Raw genomic sequence first — 19,497 nt, forward strand, 5'->3', positions numbered from 1 at the left:
ACCTGCTGCTGACCAATGTATTAGTGCTCCCCCTGTGTGCAGATCCCCTGTATTTGCCTTTCCATTGACTGATCTTTGTATTTCAAACCGCTGTCCCCCAGATGAACTATTGCAGGTGCTTCTGGAAGTGACAGCATATACATTCCCTTGTCCTTTGGTGTTTGTACCCAGATGCCAACAAAACAGCGACCTCTCACGCAGTTCCTGTTTGTTTTGTATGGGTACGTGTGTAAGCAGGTAATGTGACGTTTATTTTGGACCAGGCTCAGTATTTCAGCTGACAGAAGCAAAACTCTCTGCTTGCTTGTCTTGTGAGCACCTGTTTTGTAGCATTTTCCATGTGAGAGTCAGGGGCTTGGCTTGATTTCTGGCTGCTGATTTAACAAATGGACAGAAATATTCATTGGCATAATATAAAATAACATAAGACAAATAGAACAGACAAAAAGTTGAGTCCATCTCCTTACATTACCACTCATAATGGGTTTGCCTGGCCCACTTTAAAAGCAGCTGTATTGGAGATGCCAAACCCTCTTCGTTTGATCTTCCCTAGTGCTCTGAAATTTTCCTGATTTTTAACCTGAATCCCCCTTGCTGCACTTCAAGGCTGTGATTTCCTAGGTTACCCCCTGGACATAGAGACCATGTTCCTGCTGTCCTCTTGTGGACAGACTTATACTTTTCCTTTTGATTTATTTTATTTAGACTAAACAGCCCCCTGAAAGTGAAAGCAGCAGATCAGGGTTTGGTTCCAGCCCTGTACTACATCCCTCTTGCTTTGGACAGGCACGGCCCAAGGACTTTCAATAGCATTTTAAACTTTCAGTAGCATTTTAAACACTGGTGGCGTGAAGTCTGTTCCTGCTGATCCTGCTCACTTCTACAGCAATATTTGGGTGGTTTTGGTGCTTTTGGACTGCAGAGACGTGGGGTCATAGACACTGCAGCGTGTAACGTTGTTGGTGCTGGGCCTGAACTGACATCCTGCCATTTGTTCCTGAGCTGTGGGTGCGGAGTCACCCCAGGGACTATCAGTAAATTTTATTCCTAAATGGTGTGAGCGTAGATACTATTTTAACATCTGCAGAAGGAGGAATGCTGCTGTAATTCTCCCACTTGTCATTGGCCTGGGCTGAAGAGATCATACAGTCTTCTGCTGAAGTACATGGAGCAATAGCTGCATTGGAACATTTGATCGTTTTGCATTTGATCATCTCACATTTGATCGTCTCACATTTGATGATCTCGCTGAGGCAAGGATTAAAAAGGAGACGATGCTCCAGTGCTGTGCCCTGGTGGCACGGGGGTCACACCAGCTCCCAAGAACCCGGCGTTTACGATCGCGTTGACATGAAAAACCGTTCTGCTCGCTGTGACGCCTCAACAGCGCCGGAATAGAAACTTGAACCAAATCCGCTTTTTTTTTTTTTTTTTTTTTAAGTACTTCTTCCCTCCCCGGGCTCGTGCTGCCGGCCCTTCAGCCGGCCCCCTGGGCGGGGGCGGCCCGAAATGGCGGCGGGGGCGGGCCAAGATGGCGGCGGGCGGGCGGTTCTTCTGCACGGCGGGACGCGGCCTCGAGCCCTTCCTGGCCCGGGAGCTGCGAGCGCGGCTCGGAGCCACCGAGGTGAGAAGCGGTCCTCGTTCGCTGCGAGTCCGTGTTGTTTTATATATCGTGCGGTAAAATTAAATATTTCGCGCTGTGTGCGTCAAGGAGATGCTAAGGAGTAAAATCATGACAGGACACCAGGGAGGCGTCGGCTTGTAAAGGCACTAAAAGGCTTTATTTCACGATATCGCGCTCTGAGGGCTGGGCTGACCGACATCTCCGTCCCCTCGCCACCCCCGGTGAGCTGTGCCTTGCCCGGCTCTTCCCGGTGCGAAGGCGAGGCAGGGCACGCGGTGGTGCTGTTGAGCTGCTGGAGTGCTCACAGAAAATACTTATTTTTTTTTTCCCTTTTTCCTTAAGGTGGACTATGTTGCGGGGAAAGTCTTCTTCACCGCTGACGCGGAGCCGAGCGAACTGAAGAAAATCAAGTCTGGAGAGAGGCTGTTTTTGCTGATCAAGAAACATGGCCCGCTGCCCGTGTCAGGACATAAAGGTACTGCGCAGCCTGTTCCCCATGTTAAATTAACACTTGATCGATTTCATCACCCGTGGCTCTAACTGAGAAGAATCAACTCTGAAGTTGTGGTTTCTGTTTTTCTTTTTGTTGTTTTTTACCCAACCGGGCTTTTAAATATGTTTTTCTGTGCTGAAAACAACTTAGAAATGTTTTAAGTTCATCTTACCAGCTGACATTCTGCTGGCATAGTGCATACGTATATGTGTATAACACCGCTCCCACACCAAAAAAATTAACAAAACTGAAGTCTGATTCTGCACCCCTTGTATGTGTTTTAACAGTGAGTTATTATTTTTTTTTTAGGTGATGTGGATTTATACGTACTCTGCATCACCTAACTGTTCAGCATGCAGATTTCTTGTGAATTTCAAATACTTGCATCATGTTCTCTATCAGTGTTGAAATAAGAATTTCGAGTAAGAGGGATTGATGCTTGTATGGGGGTAGGATTTTATTTGAAAGATTACAAGAGGCCTTGGACTCTAAGGATCAAATTTAATTATGATTATGAAATTTAAAACGAGAAATAGAAATAGTTAAGTGTTTTTCCTTGACCAGAGTCAAGACTTTTTTTATATGAATTGGCCTCTGTATTTTCCTGCTGCTCTTGTCATAGCTAAGTCAACAGGACAACCTACAGGTAGGTGTAAGTTCAGGTGTGCATCAGAGGCTTTGTAGGATTGAAGGCAGAGTAATTAGTAAAAGAATAAACTTGTGACTTTTATTCTGAGCTGAATCAAAGTGATTCCTGTTCATGTCTGTCAATCCTGGAAAGTGTCCTGGATCTCTAATCCTGGACCAAGTGTTTTCCTGGACCGAGAGGAGGACGATATGGTGGGCTGGTGCTCCATCCCTGGGAGTGACTCTGAGGCAGTCTGGTTTTCTAGAGCTGCTGAACTTCTGCAGAATTCAAGCCCTGCAAAAGTTATTCTTGGTTCTGCAAAGCTTGTAATCAGATGGATGTGTGGGTCTTCAACTGATAGGGTTTGTGGGTGTTGAGAGCTTGGCTGTGTCTGTAATGTATGCTCCTGCAGTTCCTGGATTCACACGTTACTGAGATCTAAACCAAGTCTCTGACAGATGTTCTCGTTCTGTGGGAACATCAAATGCTGAGATTGAACTACTTAACCTGAAACTAGCGTTTTCTTCCAGGGAAAATGCTGCATGAAATCAGAAGTCTTGTCATTGAGGAACCAAAAGATTGGCTGGATGTTATCGCTGCTTGGAAAAACCTCCGTGGTTGCGAGGGGAAAAAAGATGGTGTCTCTCAGGAAAACCCATCACCTTGCAAGAGAAAATCAGAAGAAGAGATGGATGTTGTAACTAAAAGACAGAAAACAGAGCAAGTAAGAGAGAGTGTGTCTGAGGAATGTCAAGCGGGAGCTGAAGAGAACGGTGTGGTACCAGACAGGAAGAGCGATGAGGAAGGCCAACCTGAAACCGAGGCTTCTTTAGAAGACTCTTCCAAAAGCAGTGGAGAGAAACCTGTTGAGAATGAGAAGCACGGCTTCAGCTTCCGAGTTTCTTGTCGCTGTAGTGGAGCAATTGCCAAAATACTTACTTCACAGGTATGCTAACGCATCTGTGTTTTCAAAGAAATTAGTGAAAGTGAAAGGAGGCGTGTGGTTTATTTGCAATTTAATATTTATTTTGTATGTTTTGGAATAACAAACTGGTCTAAACTTTTTCTGTATTTTCAAAAAAAATTTTGAAAAAATCATAAAACCTGCATTTACGTTAAGCAAGTGGAAATACAAGCACTGTTATTAATCTTAAGGCATGATTACCCTGAATAGTTTTTCAAATCAATGTCTTTTAATAAGAATATAATAATAAGAGTGGTTGAGAGTCTGAAGAGCAAGCTGTGATTAGTTTGCAGCTACTTGAAGGGCCGTAGCAAGGACAGCAGAGCCACGCTCCTCTCATTTGAGGCAGACAGCGTAACAAGGGGTAAAAGCCAGAATCTGCAGAACTCATGAAGAACTACCCAGAAGGGTGGTGCAGCCCTGGGACACATCCTGGAGGGTGAATCTTGGTCCTTGGGGTGTCAGCACTCAGCCTTGAAGAGCCCCAACCATTCTGAGAGAGGTGATGTAGAGATCTCTAGAGGCCCCTTCTATCCAACGCTGTTCTCATCTGCATTGTATTTTCACCATGAGGAAATGGGAAGAAATGTGTAGCTGTAGTTTATTTAGGTTTCTAAGTTGAAAATAACAAGAGTTAGATTTTTTTTTTTTTCCTCTCTATTAAAGCTGGTATCTTGAGAAGATGGGACACATGAGCCTGCCAACACCAGTGTTTGTTTAAATTGGTGCTGTGCCTTTGAATTCTTATGCTGAAGGTACAACTTCCCAGAGGTGATAAAACATTAAAGCTGAGAGAGTTGCAGTTACGCATTGACAGGTTTTCCTTTGGGTGATCTAATTTACAGCCATCAGAAATACTTAGCATGCGATACATAGTTATAAAATGACTACAGCTGTTTGTTTTACCTTGGGTAGGACTTGAACTTCAGCCTCCCACACTCCAGGTGAGCAATAGTCATGTTATCCTGAGGTGTGTTTGCTATGTTTCTATCACTCTGTCCTGGTTCACCTCTTCTGGTCTTTGTATAAATTGTTCTCTAGCAATAAAGAAAGAGTCTTTCTTTCCCAAGGTAGTTAGAAGGGTTGTGTAATCAAGGATGTGATCTGTAGTTTTCTTAATTCATTTATTTTTATTGCCTGTTTGTGGTCTTTCCCTTCACAGGAGATCGGAAGAGCGATTGGCATAGCGCTCATGAAGCAGTTTAGATGGCGAGCTGATCTGCGGAACCCCGATCTAGAGGTAGTGGCACCTGTCTGCCAGGTGGCCTGTTGTTATTTCCAGAATTATCCCAAAATTTATTTATTTATTTATATGTGTCTGCCTTCCACATAAAACACTCCTTCATGTCACTACTTTTTCTAGAAAAAAAAAAAAAAAATGAGTGCGAGGATACAGTGAACAATCTTCTGCTTAGAGTAAATGGTTTTATAGTTAAAAATATCAAGAAAATGCTTCCTGGAGAAGTTTAAGTGCTAGTGGATGGATCCCCAACTGACAAATCCCTTCCTAGTTCAAATCTTAAATCATCTTTAAACTGGCATTCAGACTATCAAGTGCGATTTCTTCCAAATAATCATAAATTTGTAGAGCATGTGTTTTTGTTCTTAAATCGTATGATCCGAAGTTCATAGATATATCTTCTCTGTCTGGTTTAAATGAGTTTAAGCTACTGTCATCTCAAGTTGAGAGATTTTAATGTTATTTTTTCCCTCTTTCAGATCTTTGTACATCTTAATGACATTCACTCAGCCGTGGGGATTCCTCTTTTCAGGTAGGCATTCTCATCATCAGGTCTGTTTTGGAAGTACCAGAACAGGCATAATTCCTAAATAGTTTTGCTCTCCACTGTATTTATCTTCTGGATTAATATTCACTGGACTGTTGCATTTGTCTTGTGGTCTGTGTGAAGTTAACCTGAGCACATATTCCAGACTTTGCAGTGAGTGGCTAAAAGCAGGCTGTGGTTTCTGATTATTTACAGATCTGGGAAGTTCAGTTCTTTTGGTATTTTATATTACATAGGGTTTTCTATGTTGTTGTACCATTATCTTACATTGATTTTGCTGTCTACAGTCTTCCATTGGCAAACAGAGAGTATATCAAAACAGCAGGACTGCGGTCAACAATTGCGTGGGCCATGGCATCTCTGGCTGAAATCAGTGTAAGTGAATGTTCATGGCAAAGGTGGAGAGTCCTGAGTGAGTCCTTTGAAGCAGTGTGGTGATTTTAATTCTTCATGCTTTAATCCATATGGACAGAGCTGGAAACTTTTGTGTGGTTAGAGTGTGCTGTCACCTGGTGTTCAGCCACATATCTTCTTTAGTCCAAGGGCCTTCTAAGGATAGCTATTACTTTTTGTACAGATACACAGTAAAATTGCAGGGGTTTTGTCACTGTCCAGATGTTGAAGCTTGTTTGGGGTTGTAAAAACAGAAGCCAGCGTGATGTTTTCCACAGGTTAATTTGATACCAGTATCTGTCTGCAGTCTAATAAAGCCATTTATGCTTTTTTGTGATATTGTCATACTTCTTTAATATATCATCTCCAAGTATGGCCTGATACCAAAGTGAGTGACTGTTTTTACCTGCACTAGATTCAATGGGCCTGTGCAGGTGATCAGTCTGTGACTGAGTTTGCTTTGTGTTGAGGGAGGAGTCTATCTTGTTTGGGATGCAGTAACCCCTTTCTTTTTGTAGGCGGGTGACTTTGTGCTAGATCCCATGTGTGGGCTGGGAACAATTCTGCTGGAAGCTGCCACAGAGTGGCCCGTAAGTATCGCAGTCGTAACAGGTAGGAGCTTGCCAAAATTTCTTGTAGTTGTGCCAAGAAAAAACATCAATCTGTGCCACAGTTATAATAATGTCCATTAATGGAATGCTGGAACCAAAGTGACCAGAACACGAAAGGAGTGAAGATAGCACGAAATTTCCCATTGCTCTGTTGTCTTTATGTATTGCTCAGTGTAATAGCAGTAGATCTCAAAGCAAGTGGTTTGTCTTAAAAGAGCTGTGCAAAGAGGCAATTTTGTGAAGGTTTTATTAAATTAATACATGTGTTTAACTATTTTTTTTTCTTTTTCTCTGACCAGGAAGCCTGCTACTGGGGCACAGATATAAGTGATTCACAATTAGAGGGTGCAGGTGTGAATATTAAGACTGCAGGTTTGGTGGATAAGATTGAGTTACTTAAAGCTTCTGTGAAAGGTAAGCCTGTAAGCTTTCAAAGTGAGGCATGTTTCAAGTCTTCTGTAGTGGGTAGCGTAGGTACTCCTGAGGTGGTCTGTAATAGAGCTAACTCTAAATAAATAGCTGGCTAGTGACTGAGTAATTTTGTTCTCTCCCCTTCTGAACTTTGGCAAGAATAAGCTCGGCATAAGACAATGAAAACAACATTTTTCAGGCTTGGGCAGTAACTCTGTCTTAATGTTAAATTTGCAACCACAAAATGGTCCAAGAAGCATCTCCAGCCAGGTCGGGTAAGGCTGGCATAGAATCACAGCAGGGTTTAGGTTGGGAAGGACTGCTGGAGGTCTTGGGTTTGTTAATCTCCTTGGAGCAGGGCTAACCCTGAAGTGGGGTTCAGGTGGCTCACCTTATCCAGTCAAGTTCTGAGCATCCTGAGGGATGAAAACCCCGCAATGTTTTCCTCTCACGTGCTGGTTTTACTGGGGCCAAGCCAGCCTGGTGCGTGGCTGATCTTCACCACCACCAGGGTGCACTGCTGTGCCGTGGTCAAAACACAAAATACTCCCAGGACGCAGCAACGTCGCGGAAATACTTCAAAGACACGAGTTCCAACGGAATCCAAGTGATTCTGGCTGAAAGTTAAGTAGATTCTTGGGGAAAAAAGAGGGGGTGGAGGGGAATTTAACATGTGGCTCCTTGCCATTAATGTGTGTTGGTTTGAACATCTGTGCTAAGCAAAATGCTTGCGAGCTCAGCTCTTCGGTTGCGTTTTGCTTGTGAAGGTTTACTTGTGCTGAGAAGCAGCAGCTTGGAACTGTGCAGTGCCCTGCTAGGAGATTGTTGCTGTTGGGACGAGCACAGCACCAGTAACAGGGAACATCACAAGCTGAACTATGCTCTTAAGGGTTTGTCTGTACCCAGTCTGCGTCAGGTTGGTAGCTTTGTGGTGGTGTTGGTGAGGACAAACAGAGGAGGAGCTGTGAATCTGGGTGTGCAACCTGTGAAAGAGCTGGCAGGTGCTTTGGTAAGGTGAAGGATGCGATGGCTGCTGTTGGATTTTCAGATAGATGTCAAGATCTCCCTTTGTTCCGCAGCGTTGCCATTGCCTTCAGAAAGCTTTGACGCTGTGGTTTCGGATATTCCATTCGGGAAGAAGTTCAAGATCACGAAAGACGTCCGATTCCTGCCAGATACTCTCCAGGAGATGGAGAGGTACGCGCGGCCTTTGTTGTAAACATAACGATGGTTTGTGATCTCGAGCGTTCACTCAGCTCCAGGTTTGCTTTATTCGAAACACTCTCCAGCTCTGTAATCTGATGCTGTGCAGGCTGTAAAGTCTGAGTCCTTCACTCGTCGGTTAGTGGCTGTTGTGACTTGTCTCGCGAGCTGATGGGAATGCAAGCCAGCAAGGAATGAGCTTGTTGGCTGAACCACACTCAGAAATATTCTTTCCACAGCACGCTGGTGAGAGAAAGAAGAAAGAGAAGAGGGTAACCTAGCCAAGCTGAAGGCGTAGATAGGCAAATAAAGCAATAATCCTTCCTCAGTTGAGGTCTGCGTAAAATCACAGGCTTTCATTTTGGGTGCACAACCAAGCTTTTACCAGCCTGCCTTGGCAGGAGGGATCTCAGACGGGAAAATGGTGAAAGGCATTTTCCTTTCTGGCAGTGTCCTGCAATAATCCAGCTAGCCACCTGGTCATCTTTTAGATGTCTCCTTTCATATCTCACTCTGTCATTTTGTGGCGGAGTGAAACCAAGCTAATAGCAGGCTGCCTCTAACAGGTGCTTCAAAAACTATCCGTCTCCTTCTTTAATTCCTTTGCTGAAAACAAACCTTTTCTGCAGGACCGGACTTCAGTGGGTGTTGATCACACTCAGGGCAGGAATGTGGCAAGGAGATGGTGAAGGAGGTTACATAGCTCCCCAGAATGGCAGGGTAATCTTACGCTGACCATCCCTCCTCTTGGCTTTGTTTGACATTCTTATTTTCTGGTCTCATTTATTCTGTTGGGTCGTCCTAAGCAAAATATCTCCTTGGGAAGGTGGAGGTGAGGCAGGGATCATTATCACGAGACTCCCACCAGTAAGGCCGTTCGATGCACTTGCTGTGAGCACAGCCAGGATAGTCTTTTTTTTCCCCTCTCAAAGCCAAGTGTAGCGTTTCCTCCTGTGCTAAGAAAAACCGAGTTACACACAATGGTGAACTTTCCTTGGTTTCCTGTGTTTGAGAGACTTCAAGGATCAGTGCAGCGTGGAAAGGACGGACCTTTTAAAGCTTTCGAAGGGAAAGGCCAGTGTCAGAATTGCCTTACCAATGTGAAAAGCTCTCTTTTGCTGTGATGGGAAGCTGTTCCTGTGCGTGCTGGTGGAGGCTCAGGGCTTGCTCCTCATTGTGCGGCTCAAAAATGGGTTTTGAAGCTGGTTGTGCCCCTGGTTCCTTGGTACAACATGAAAAGCAAAAAAGCTGAGTCCATCCTCAGTGCTCAACAAATAGAGAACTCCTGAGGTCAGAAATGTTTGGAAGTCAATAAAGGGCCCATTTTTCCCAATCAGCAAGAGGTATAAAGATGGGGAATTTAAATTCCCTTTGGGAATGTAGCTTACTGAGTTGAGCATTTAACATGCTCAGGTGTGATCCTGCGTGCAGTTGGCACCTGAAGTATCGCTGTTGTCGAGTTGTGCACAGATAAATGAATCCAGGCAGGACGAACACCTAACCTTTATTTTTTTTTTTCCTGCAATTGCCAGAGTACTTCGTGTTGGAGGGACCGTTGTGTTGCTCTTGAGTCAAGATCTCCATAAGCGCATGGACAGCATTACCAAGAGTGGTGAAAACCAATCTCCTAACACCAGTTCTGATGGTGCAGGGGAAACGACCGCTGTGGAGACCTCGAGTAGTGACGGGAATTCTTCCTCCGTGGTGAAAGGTGTTGAAGAAGCCTTTCTCAGCAGCAGACAGCCACGTTTTGGGTCGCTGGTGCTGGATGGCGTCTATGAAGTTAGCCTTGGCAAGACGGTCGCTTTCATATACAAATACAGGAAGGTCTCTGCTGCTGGGAATTAGTCACTTAGGTGCACTGCCTAAGGTGTACCTGAGTCCTGATATACTTGAAAGCAGCGTTGCAGTGAACTGGTGGAACCCTGCTGATCCAAACCCTGTGCCATTTGTTGGCTCACCTCACTTCGTGTGAACTACACTGTTGCTTTTCTCTTCAGTTTTTAGGAGAGGTGGAAGACACCAGCTCGAGCTTCAAACGTTTTTAACATAAAATAGTGTCACGAGGAAGAGTCCTCAAATCCTTGCTTAGGCAAAGCCTCCTAATATCATGAGGAGTTTATTCAGGAGAAAAAGACTTGACTTGCTGTACTGCAAATATTACATGTAATATTCCATGTAAATGGTTTTTCACCTTCAGCAATGTTTTTCAGAAGCACTTGTGAACAAGTCTCCAACTCTTCTTGAGGACCTGACGGAGGGCTTTCCTATGTCTCTTGCAGTCTTGTATCACTTTAAAGGTAGTTTGTGATCAATCTGAAATGTCGCTATTCAGATATTTTTTGAGTGAACAATAAATTATTTTTGTATTAATTCCTGGTGGAGTTAGCATGTGTCAATTGAGTGAGCTTTAGCTTTTTAGTGTGAAGACTTCTTTCTATGAAAACAATGCTTTTCCTTGCTTGCTAGTGCTGCTTGAATGGCACAGTGTAGCAGAAGGAAAAACTTGCACAGTGAACAATTAGAGTTGACTTCTGTCTGCGGAGAATCATATGGAAAAATTTTCCTGAAAAGGGAGAGGTCTTAATTCTTTCAGTCTATGCTAAAGGTATTTTGGGGGTGATAGTCTAATTCAAAGCTTTCCCAGGGTTGCTGAGCTGACAGTGAAGTATTTCTGTAGAGAATTATTGTAAATTGCTTTCAGATGGTATTTTGGATGAGCACTTGCAACTTGGCAAGCTGGGATGGACTCATGCATTGTGTTCCTTTGCTGTGAGGAGTATGGAGATACAATTAGAAGTGTCTGTCTGGGTTTTCTATGTTTTTTTTTCTTCTTCTGCTACATTGGCTGGGAAAGGGAAAAAACCCTGACTTTTCATGGTTAATTGCACTTCAGGAGAGTAAATCTCACTGCTGTTGAGAGCTGCTTGTGCAGCTCGTGTCTTGTCTCAGCTTGAACCTCCCAGCCTGGCTGAATGCATGGGGTTATGTTACCCGTGATGAGCTCTGCTCATCTCCTCGAACGCTGTGAGGTTCTGCTTCCTAAGTTGGCTGTGGCCCCTCTGGGTGGAGGTTCTGCCTTCTACCATGACAGCCACCCCCAGTTCAGCATCACTCATAGATATTTGTGCTCTTCACCCAAGGTGGAAACAAAATTTTTTTGTTAAACCTTCTCGGTGTTATGTTAGATGCATAAACCATTTTGAGAGTGTATTTCTGCACTCTGCTTATGACAAGACAAACATGCAAGCAGGTAACACCTGGCTCTAGCAGAACCTCACAGTGTTTGCTGAGAAACTGCTCTGTGCTCAGCAGCATGGCCAGGCACAGAGACATGGGCAAGACCAGCTCCAAAGCTGTGCTTAGTGCTGACGCTGGTTTGTCTTGTCATTGCTTCCTGGCATCTGGATTGCTCTCAGACCAATTTTCTGACCTATTTGGGTGTTAGTCTCCTTTATATGGCTCTGTTTCTTCTCCTAATTTCCACTGACTTTTTCTGGTATCGTTTAATTGATGGTTCTTGCATTAAGCTGATGCTCTCTGTTCTACCACTCTTCTCTTTCACTTCCTCTTCTTTCCTCTCCCACCCGTTTGCTCTTCAAGCAACCTTTCCTTCTCTCACTTTTCCCTTCTTCACTTCCAAACCCTGTGCTTACAATATTCACCCCTATTACTGCTTTTTGTTTTCATCTTGTACTACCCAACCTGACTGCTACTCTGAATGCTCAGCTCCTTCAGCAGCATCTGCTCAGTTCCTGACAGCCTGTGCCCCCTGCGAGGCAGCCCGAGGGACCTTCTGGGTTTCCAGTCAGCTCTTTCCTGTGCCCAGCAGGTGTGAAACACCTCTTCAGCAACAAATGTGTGGATGCTGTGTATCCAGGACAACGCTGGCTCTTAGGTGGTGGCAGAGGGATAGCAGTTTGGGATGAGTTGTGACAGATGCATCAATGTAGCACCGAAGTCCCTTAATTATGAGGACTTGCACTGTCAGCTTGAACGATGCCTGACAGATTAGCGTGGTGATCTCATCAGGTAACTTGCATGTCACTTCTCTTAAGCACTGGAAAATGCAAGGCTGCTCCTCTTCTAGCACCCACTGCCTCTCTGTTGCTGCGAGAGGCTTCTTTGCCCAGACAGAGAGGTTTTCGGGGGCTCTGACTTCCTGCTGCTTCGCTTGGTGTAAGCGCCAGGCTGTAACCCTTCTGGTTTATGAACTCTCTCTGCTTTGCAAGGGTGACCATTTCCAAGCTATGAAACTGCAGTTGCTGCAAATGATTTTGACAGAGGAGGGTATTTTACTAGATATTGTAGCTTGACAAAGAGCCTAACACCTCAGAAGCAGGGACAGGAATGGTTTAATCCTCCTCACAGCGTGGCTTGGGTGCCCAGGATGGAAACCTTGGTTATTTACAAATTACACGGGACCTTCATGTACAAAGGTTACACAAGCACACGCTGGTTTAAAAGAAAAAGGTGTGTTTGGGCATTCAGAATAGAAGGGGGGCACCAAAGCCTTCCTTGAAAATCAAATGCAAAAGGTACGGAATCATATAATTACACATGATGCCCTGGGGAAAGAAGTGTAATTCTGTCTAGGATTTATTTGGCAACAGTGGCTTTCCTTTGATTCCTTTATGAACAGACCCTTTAAAAATTAGAAATAGCCCTAAATTCTTACAGCAGCTTTCTTACCCCTTTAGCCTGCTGCTGCAGATGTCGTGCTCCTCACAGATGTAGCGTGTTGAGCTGAAGCATCTGATTCTGTGCCATCTCTGTCCTCTGAGAGCTGTCTCATTTTCTAATCTCTGCTGGGCAGCATGGGACAGCAGCTTGCTGAACCGGTAAAACGCGATGGTCGGATTTTGAAGAATCAAGCTTTTGTGCTTGGAATCCGGAATTTCGTTTTCCCTTTGCTTCTGTTTCTTTTAGTAAGTCCTGGGGATGTTTTTCAGCCATCACTGGATGGTGTTGGCAGTGGGCGAGCAGTCACACAGAGGATTCTCTGGTGGACTTCAGCTGCATCATCTTGCTCCTGCTAATGAAAGGGTGAGCTGTGCAAAGACACCTGCCTGCTGCTATAAATCCCCGACTGCACCAGGCCCAAAATACAGAGCAGCTGTATCCATGTTCTGTGTCATCAGGAAGGCTGTAGATGAACTGGGGGAAGTAGTTCAGGTCATGTGCAGTGCTGGCTGCATGAGGGCGCAGAGATACGGTGCAAAATATGCTTGCAAATGAAATAATGGTATTGGTATTTGGGGATGTAGCGTAGCGTGAATAACTAAATAAATGTTAAGCCTTACTAATCAAATAACTTGCACCCAGCTTTGTTGGTATAAGTTATCTCGGGTAGCACACAGGTTATAATTACTGTTATTCACGGAGTTCCATTGTGTTGTTACCCAGTGACACAAGACTAAGCTGTAGCTCTGTGGCTGTGAGTTATAATCGGTTAACTTCTTGGTTTCTACTTTTAAGACTGAAGGAGTCTCCTGTGTGACTTCAGTCAAGCCCGCCCTTGCAAACCAGGCAAAGTACCCAAAGCTTCCACCTGTGATCAAACCTGGTCCAAGGGGCAAAATCGGATCGAGCAAGCTGGAGCTGTGGTGTGGAATCCCCTCTGCAGGAGCAGAGCCTGCTGCGTGCCTCAGGGGAGCCAGGAATTTTTTTTTTTTTTTTTTTTTTTTGCATGTGCTGCACGTAATCTGATCTGGAGGTTATAGAGCAGGTAATCTACCTTTGTGGGTGGCCCTCGGCAGCCTCCCATGGCGTAACTCTGCACAGAACCACTGGGGCTAAGTCAGTCCCCAGCTGTCTGCAGGCACCCGTCTCCCTGCCTCGGGTTTCTCTCGGGTCACTCTTCATTAGGCATTTTTCATTAGGCTATGTTTTTCATTAGGCAGCTAAATTAGCCATGCACAATGAGCCTTTCCTCAGGCCTGTGCTTCCCAAACTCAAAAAAAAAAATAAATAAAAGTATGCTGTGCATTACAACTACTGAAATCAAAGTATTTCCTTTGGCATGAGAGAAAGCATTGTACATAGCATTGTGAGTTGGGATGGTTAAAACTTGCATTGGTTTCTTGTTGGGGGATTTTACCTTTTCTTCTTTAAACAACCTTTAACTTCACAACTAAGATTTTTTGTGAAAGTGTTCCCCTTTCCTATTTCAGCATTAAGTATTTAGTACAACACCAAGGACTGCAAGCTGCAGACTGTTCTGCTCTGGAGAAGAGAGATCATTTCATACGTAAAGGGGAGGGAATGGTTGTTTTGCCCCTATGGTCCTGTCCTGCTGCTGCATGAGGCCTAAAATACATTTCAGTTTTGTTCTTTTTTTTTAATTACTGGTTATTCCACTTGTACAAGTGAATGACTCGCTTCACGCAAGGCACAATAACTGGAGATGAGAAGGAAAGGCGTGCTCCACTTACCAGCGTTGCACGGTGCCTACCCAAGGGAAACCTGATGAAGTCTTCACCTGTAATTAGCTCACTAGAATGCAGCATTACCATTACCTGTCATCAGGAACAGACAACCTGTGACGTGCTGGGTGAGGCTTTTCTCCCAAAAGAAGCTGACTGCTGCCACAATGCACCTGCAGAGAACAGCTGCAGCCGTGCCCAGGAAACTTCTCAAGTCTGTTGCCACCAAAACTGAGAAATAAAAGGTGGTTGTTACTGTGGACGTTCCTTCCCTCACAGCAAAAAGGGGAAGGATGCTTAGAAAACAGGCACGAGCACAGCTGGCCTGTGCCAGGCAGACCCACATTAGGAGGTAACCCCAGACCAACAAGCACCTGTAAATAGAAAGTGATCTCGCCATGATCAAACCAGTGAAGCTGGTGGTTTTGTAGCTGTGCTGTGAACTTCCCAGTATTACACGAGTCATTTAATCATACGACTTTGGCCGTGTAAGATTCAGGATGTGGGTGCAGCAGGGATTTATGCAGACACACCGTGATACACTTTGTTCTCTATTTCCTCCTAGAGTTAAATTTAAAGTAAGTTGGACAGACAGAAATGCTCCAGTTTCTAAACGCCTGGGAGTTTCCATTCAGACAGGTTCTGCCATAATTGTTTAGCGTGTAGCTTCTGACGTCAGCTCCTGAAACATCTGCTGCTGGATGTCCTCCAGAGACACCAGAAAGCACATTTCCAGCCCAAGGTCCACAGACTCTTGCAGAAGCTAGGGGAAAGGCAACCAGCTTCCATTCAACAAGCTTAAAAACATTTGTGTGTGTCCCGTAAGCAGAAATGAGGATGAGCACTGCTGATGGTGGGGCCCCGCTGGGACCCTGCCTCCTCGGTGTCTCATTTCTGCCTTTTTCATGTGAAATGGAGAGCACGGGCTGTGCTGATCACTTACGGAGCAGATGCCATTTGTTCTGCTGGATCATCTTCGTCAGGTTGATGAGGATGTTATGTAAGTGTTTTGGCTGGGAGAAGTGGTACTCGATGGAGCCGCATTTCTGAGCGATGCCTGCCAGAGAGGAAGGTGGAGGTGTTCCCAAACCAGGCACCAAAATAGCACTGGTCCCCCTGCTCCTGGTGCTCACCCTTGTCGTACACCTTTGTCCTTCCCATCCCTTTGACACATGATCACTCCTGCCCACTCTTTTTATCTGTCCTGTTCATCCCAATCTCCCACATCCAGAGGCAACTAGGCCCTCAAAATAGCCTCGCTCTCTGTGCTTCCTTTGGGGCATGAAGGCTTCGGATCCAAGTGGTGGATGGATGGGCTGTGAGCACACCCAGCCCCAGTCAGGTGTCTTCTGTGGCTGCAGGGAGGGCTGGTGACCCCTGGGGGCACCACAGTGATTCAAGTGGGGGATCTCTTAATGTAAGAGCTGTTTCTGTGCCTCCTGGTGTGTGTGAGCTTGGCTGAAGCTGGTGGGCACTGAAGGAGGTTCTCCTCTTCCATCTAAGAGTGTGTCCAGAGAGGGGTTAGGGAGCTGGTGAAGGGCCTGGAGCATGAGTCCTGTGAGGGGCAGCTGAGGGAGTTGGGGGAGTTTGGTCTGGGGAAGAGGAGGCTCAGGGGAGACCTCATTGCTCTCTGCAACTGCCTGAAGGGAAGGTGTGGGGAGCTGGGGGTCAGCCTTTTTTCACAGGTAACCAGTGATAGGACCAGAGGGAACAGCCTCCAGTTGCACCAGTGCTTTAGGTTGGAAACGAGGAGACATTTCTCCTCAGAAATCGCCAGGCGTTGGGATGGGTTGCCCAGGGAGGTGGTGGAGCCACCATCCCTGGGGGGGGGGGGGCGTTCAAGGAAAGGCTGGACGTGGTGCTTGGGGACATGTTTCAGTGCGTGACGGTGGTGCTAGGGGAACAGTTACACCAGACGACCTGGGAGGGCTCCCCCAACCCCATGGCGGGCTGACAGCTCCCCCTAAACCCCCTCACGCAGCGCCCCCCTCAGTAACCCCCATTTCGCCAACGCATGCGCCTCACGGCGGGGCGGAGCGGGGCGGCTCGAGGCGGGGCAGCAGCGCGCAGGCGCGGTGTGGCGGCGCGGCGCCATGTTGCCTGAGCGGGGCAGGGGGCGGCGGTGAGCGCTGCGCGCCGGGCACCTCCCTCCGCCCTCACCCCCCCCCTCCCCCTTCCCCTTCCCCCGGTCCCCTCCCGGGACCCTCCCCGGCACCATGAGCGGCGGTGGCGGCGGCCGGGTGTGCGACCTGTCCCGGCGTAACCCCCAGGAGGACTTCGAGCTCATCCAGCGCATCGGCAGCGGCACCTACGGCGACGTCTACAAGGTAGCGGGGCGGGGGGGGGGGGGAAGACGTTAAAGTCCGTGTTAATTTTTGGGGTGGCCGTTGGTGAGCGTTGTCCTGGTGGCTGTCACCGTCCCCGTCCCCTCAGGGGGGTCCCTGAGGCAGCCCCCCCCTCTCCCCCCGTGTCCCTTTTACCTGGGAGACGTCTGCCCAGAAATGAGCAGCTGCTGTCACGATAATCCTTTATTTTACCTCAAAATGTTGCTTGTACACCTCTAAAAGGTGAGGCTGGGCAACCTGTGGTGTCAGGGGAGGCATTGCTGAGGCTGCCTGGCGTCAGCTCCCTCCTTAACGCCGACCCCACAAACGCAGGAAAAGCAGAGCTAAACTAAATCACCCCGACATAACTTAATCTTTATTATTTTCCTCATATTCTCTGCTTTCCACTTGCCGGTGGTGCACCTGGGGTGAACCCTTGGTGGTGAGGACACGGCTCCCCGGGGTGCCGGGGCAGAGGGGAGGATCGAGGTTGGCCGCCTGTGCAATCCCTCTGCAGCCTTGCCTCAACCGGGTGCTCCCCGGCTGCCTCTGGTTTTGTCATCCCAGGTGGTTTGCTTCAGGAGATGTCTCTGCGTAGGCAGGGCTGTGACAAAAGGTTTGGAGGTGTCCCACAATTTGAGGTTCCGCTGTGTGTAAAAGGAGTACCGACTTTACCTCTGATGTGAAGTGAATGTGCCCAGCACGAAACCTTGCTTGGGTTGGGGCAATTTGGGTTTAATCTCAGCTCGTTTGAATACTGGAAGCTTCAGGACCTCAATCCTCTTGTTGTTGTGCCCTTTGAGCACTAACTCCCTACTTTATTAATTCCTTAACTGAAAAGATTCATTGTGTTGCTTTCCCTACCTTGCCAGCTTGCTCGGAGTATTTGTGTACGATGCTGCTGTTCTAATTACCCACGCCTGCTTGCTCCACTCTCCGGCTCTTGTTTTTCTGCAGGCTGTTGTCTCGATGTTCTCAGCTTTCTTGCAGTTTAAAGCTGGCCTGTTGACTCTGTGCTGCCTTATTGATCACATCTTCTCAGTGCTCCGTGTGTGACTTTGATGGATACGAGTTAACTGTCGTCCGTGTTCACAGCTTAATTTTCAGGACGTTACCTCTAACCACAGAGCGAGCGTCTCCATTTGCAGTACCAGTATACATAGCAAACCTGGTCATTTTCCATGCCATTGACAAGGTTTTCTCGGTGGTTATCGTACATAGATTGCTGTCACCTTCAGTTCGCTGCTCATTTTTCATTTATAACTTATTGGGGACACGACATACAGCTCATGTGGCAGCTGAGATGGAAGGAAATATATTAGAACAACGATACGCTAGGCCAGCATTATAGTTATTTACTTCTTGATGAAAGAGAGAGAAGCACTTCCTAGCTTTCTGATCAGGTTCCGGGCAGCGTAGGGAAAATGGGATGTGCTTTTCTCCTGGCTGAATTACCGCGTGTTTCATTTTGAGGCAAGGTGTTGCCCAAGGTGCCTTCAAAGAGGAGCGTGAAATTAGCCTGAAAATAATAATGCGAGCTGGTTGCTGGTAATGTCACAAAGAGGAAGTAATGCAGCCGTATGTGTCATCTGCATGTGAGCTTTATCCTAAATTTGCGAGGAGTTTAATGAAACCCTTTTGATTTGCTTCATCCTATCTTCCCTAGCTGAACTTGTAGTTGATGAAATAATTGGGTGAAGCTGAGATTAGCTGTGTGAACGTGGCACTCATCGGTGGTGGGATTTCAGCAGCTCTGATCCAAGCACTGGATGTACTTTGGCAGCTTCAAACTATACTCTGTAACTTGTGTTTTTGCACCCTGAACAGGGAGAGAGCCTTGTAGGGAGGCATTTCTGCTGTTGGTAGGTAGGGATTATTGCCTTAGTAAGATGACAATCTTGTTATGTTGACATTCTTACTAAACGCTGACCTTTCTGTAACCTGCTTTCCTGGCAAAGTTTGGAGGAGCTGAAAGCTGAGCAGACTGGCATCTACTTCCTTGATCCTTTTTCGTTGAACTGAGCTACAGCAGTGCGTGGGCCTACGATTATCTAGGTGAAACGCGTGATCTGCTGAAAAAAATAAAACAGGTAGAGTATCTACTCTGAAGGTTTCTGATTTTAAACTCAGAGTGGGTGGTGTGGACTGAAGGAAGGAATTTTAGTGGGAATGAGGATGTGTGTCGGGTTGTTACCGCCCCACTGGCAGGAGTCCCGCTGTTTGGATGGCACCTGGAAACATGCTGGTGCACGGCAAGTAGTAGATTTTGGACTTAAAACAACGTTTTGTAGTTATCCGCCCTCCCACCCAAGTTCAGGTTTCAAAGAGGACTTGGAGAAGGTGATAGTGAGTTCATAGTAAGAAAAGTAACGGGGAGCTTCATCGTGTGGTTAGTTCTTTATCAGATACGCATAGCCAACAATATCTCTTCTAACCAGCACGAGTTCACTGCGGGAGATGAAGTTTTACCTGGATTCCTGAGTGATTAGTGCATTGTAGGGACATAATCACAGGACACAATGCAGTTTTTCAGTGAGGGTCTGGAAGAGACCTAAAAAAATTTATTTTTTTAAGTTTTCAGAGAAGATATGTTACCGTGACAGACAGGTAAAACACTAACATTACAAAGCTCTC

The 19,497-nt window shown here is 46.3% G+C and overlaps 3 protein-coding genes across 7 annotated transcripts in view; 2 read left to right on the forward strand and 1 right to left on the reverse strand.

Moving 5' to 3' along the window:
• Positions 1 to 1,531: 1,531 nt before the first annotated feature.
• THUMPD2 (THUMP domain 2 tRNA and snRNA guanosine methyltransferase) lies at positions 1,532 to 10,464 on the forward strand (the record flags this gene model as incomplete). Its single annotated transcript, XM_082757858.1, has 10 exons — positions 1,532 to 1,624; positions 1,967 to 2,099; positions 3,276 to 3,691; positions 4,872 to 4,949; positions 5,429 to 5,481; positions 5,784 to 5,871; positions 6,408 to 6,479; positions 6,800 to 6,914; positions 7,991 to 8,108; positions 9,647 to 10,464. 10 exons carry the CDS (start codon positions 1,532 to 1,534, stop codon positions 9,960 to 9,962), a joined length of 1,482 nt encoding a protein of 493 aa, XP_082613984.1. The 3' UTR covers positions 9,963 to 10,464.
• Positions 10,465 to 13,100: 2,636 nt separating this feature from the next.
• Positions 13,101 to 16,634, reverse strand: TMEM178A (transmembrane protein 178A; the record flags this gene model as incomplete). Its single annotated transcript, XM_082758157.1, has 4 exons — positions 13,101 to 13,306; positions 14,633 to 14,755; positions 15,483 to 15,596; positions 16,517 to 16,634. 4 exons carry the CDS (start codon positions 16,632 to 16,634, stop codon positions 13,101 to 13,103), a joined length of 561 nt encoding a protein of 186 aa, XP_082614283.1.
• A 33-nt stretch (positions 16,635 to 16,667) lies between these two features.
• The window catches only part of MAP4K3 (mitogen-activated protein kinase kinase kinase kinase 3), a 79,641-nt gene continuing 76,811 nt past the window's right edge, over positions 16,668 to 19,497 (forward strand). For 4 of the 5 annotated variants that reach the window (XM_082757167.1, XM_082757168.1, XM_082757169.1 and 1 more), the window contains exon 1: positions 16,668 to 16,866. In XM_082757167.1, coding sequence (XP_082613293.1) covers positions 16,756 to 16,866 — 111 coding nt within the window. In that variant the 5' untranslated portion in view covers positions 16,668 to 16,755. The remainder of the gene's footprint in view (positions 16,867 to 19,497) is intronic. The other variant, XM_082757170.1, reaches the window with a different exon arrangement.

The sequence above is a fragment of the Aythya marila genome, assembly GCF_965140915.1.
Source record: "Aythya marila genome assembly, chromosome: 3".
In the NCBI taxonomy this organism is placed as follows: Eukaryota; Metazoa; Chordata; class Aves; order Anseriformes; family Anatidae; genus Aythya; species Aythya marila.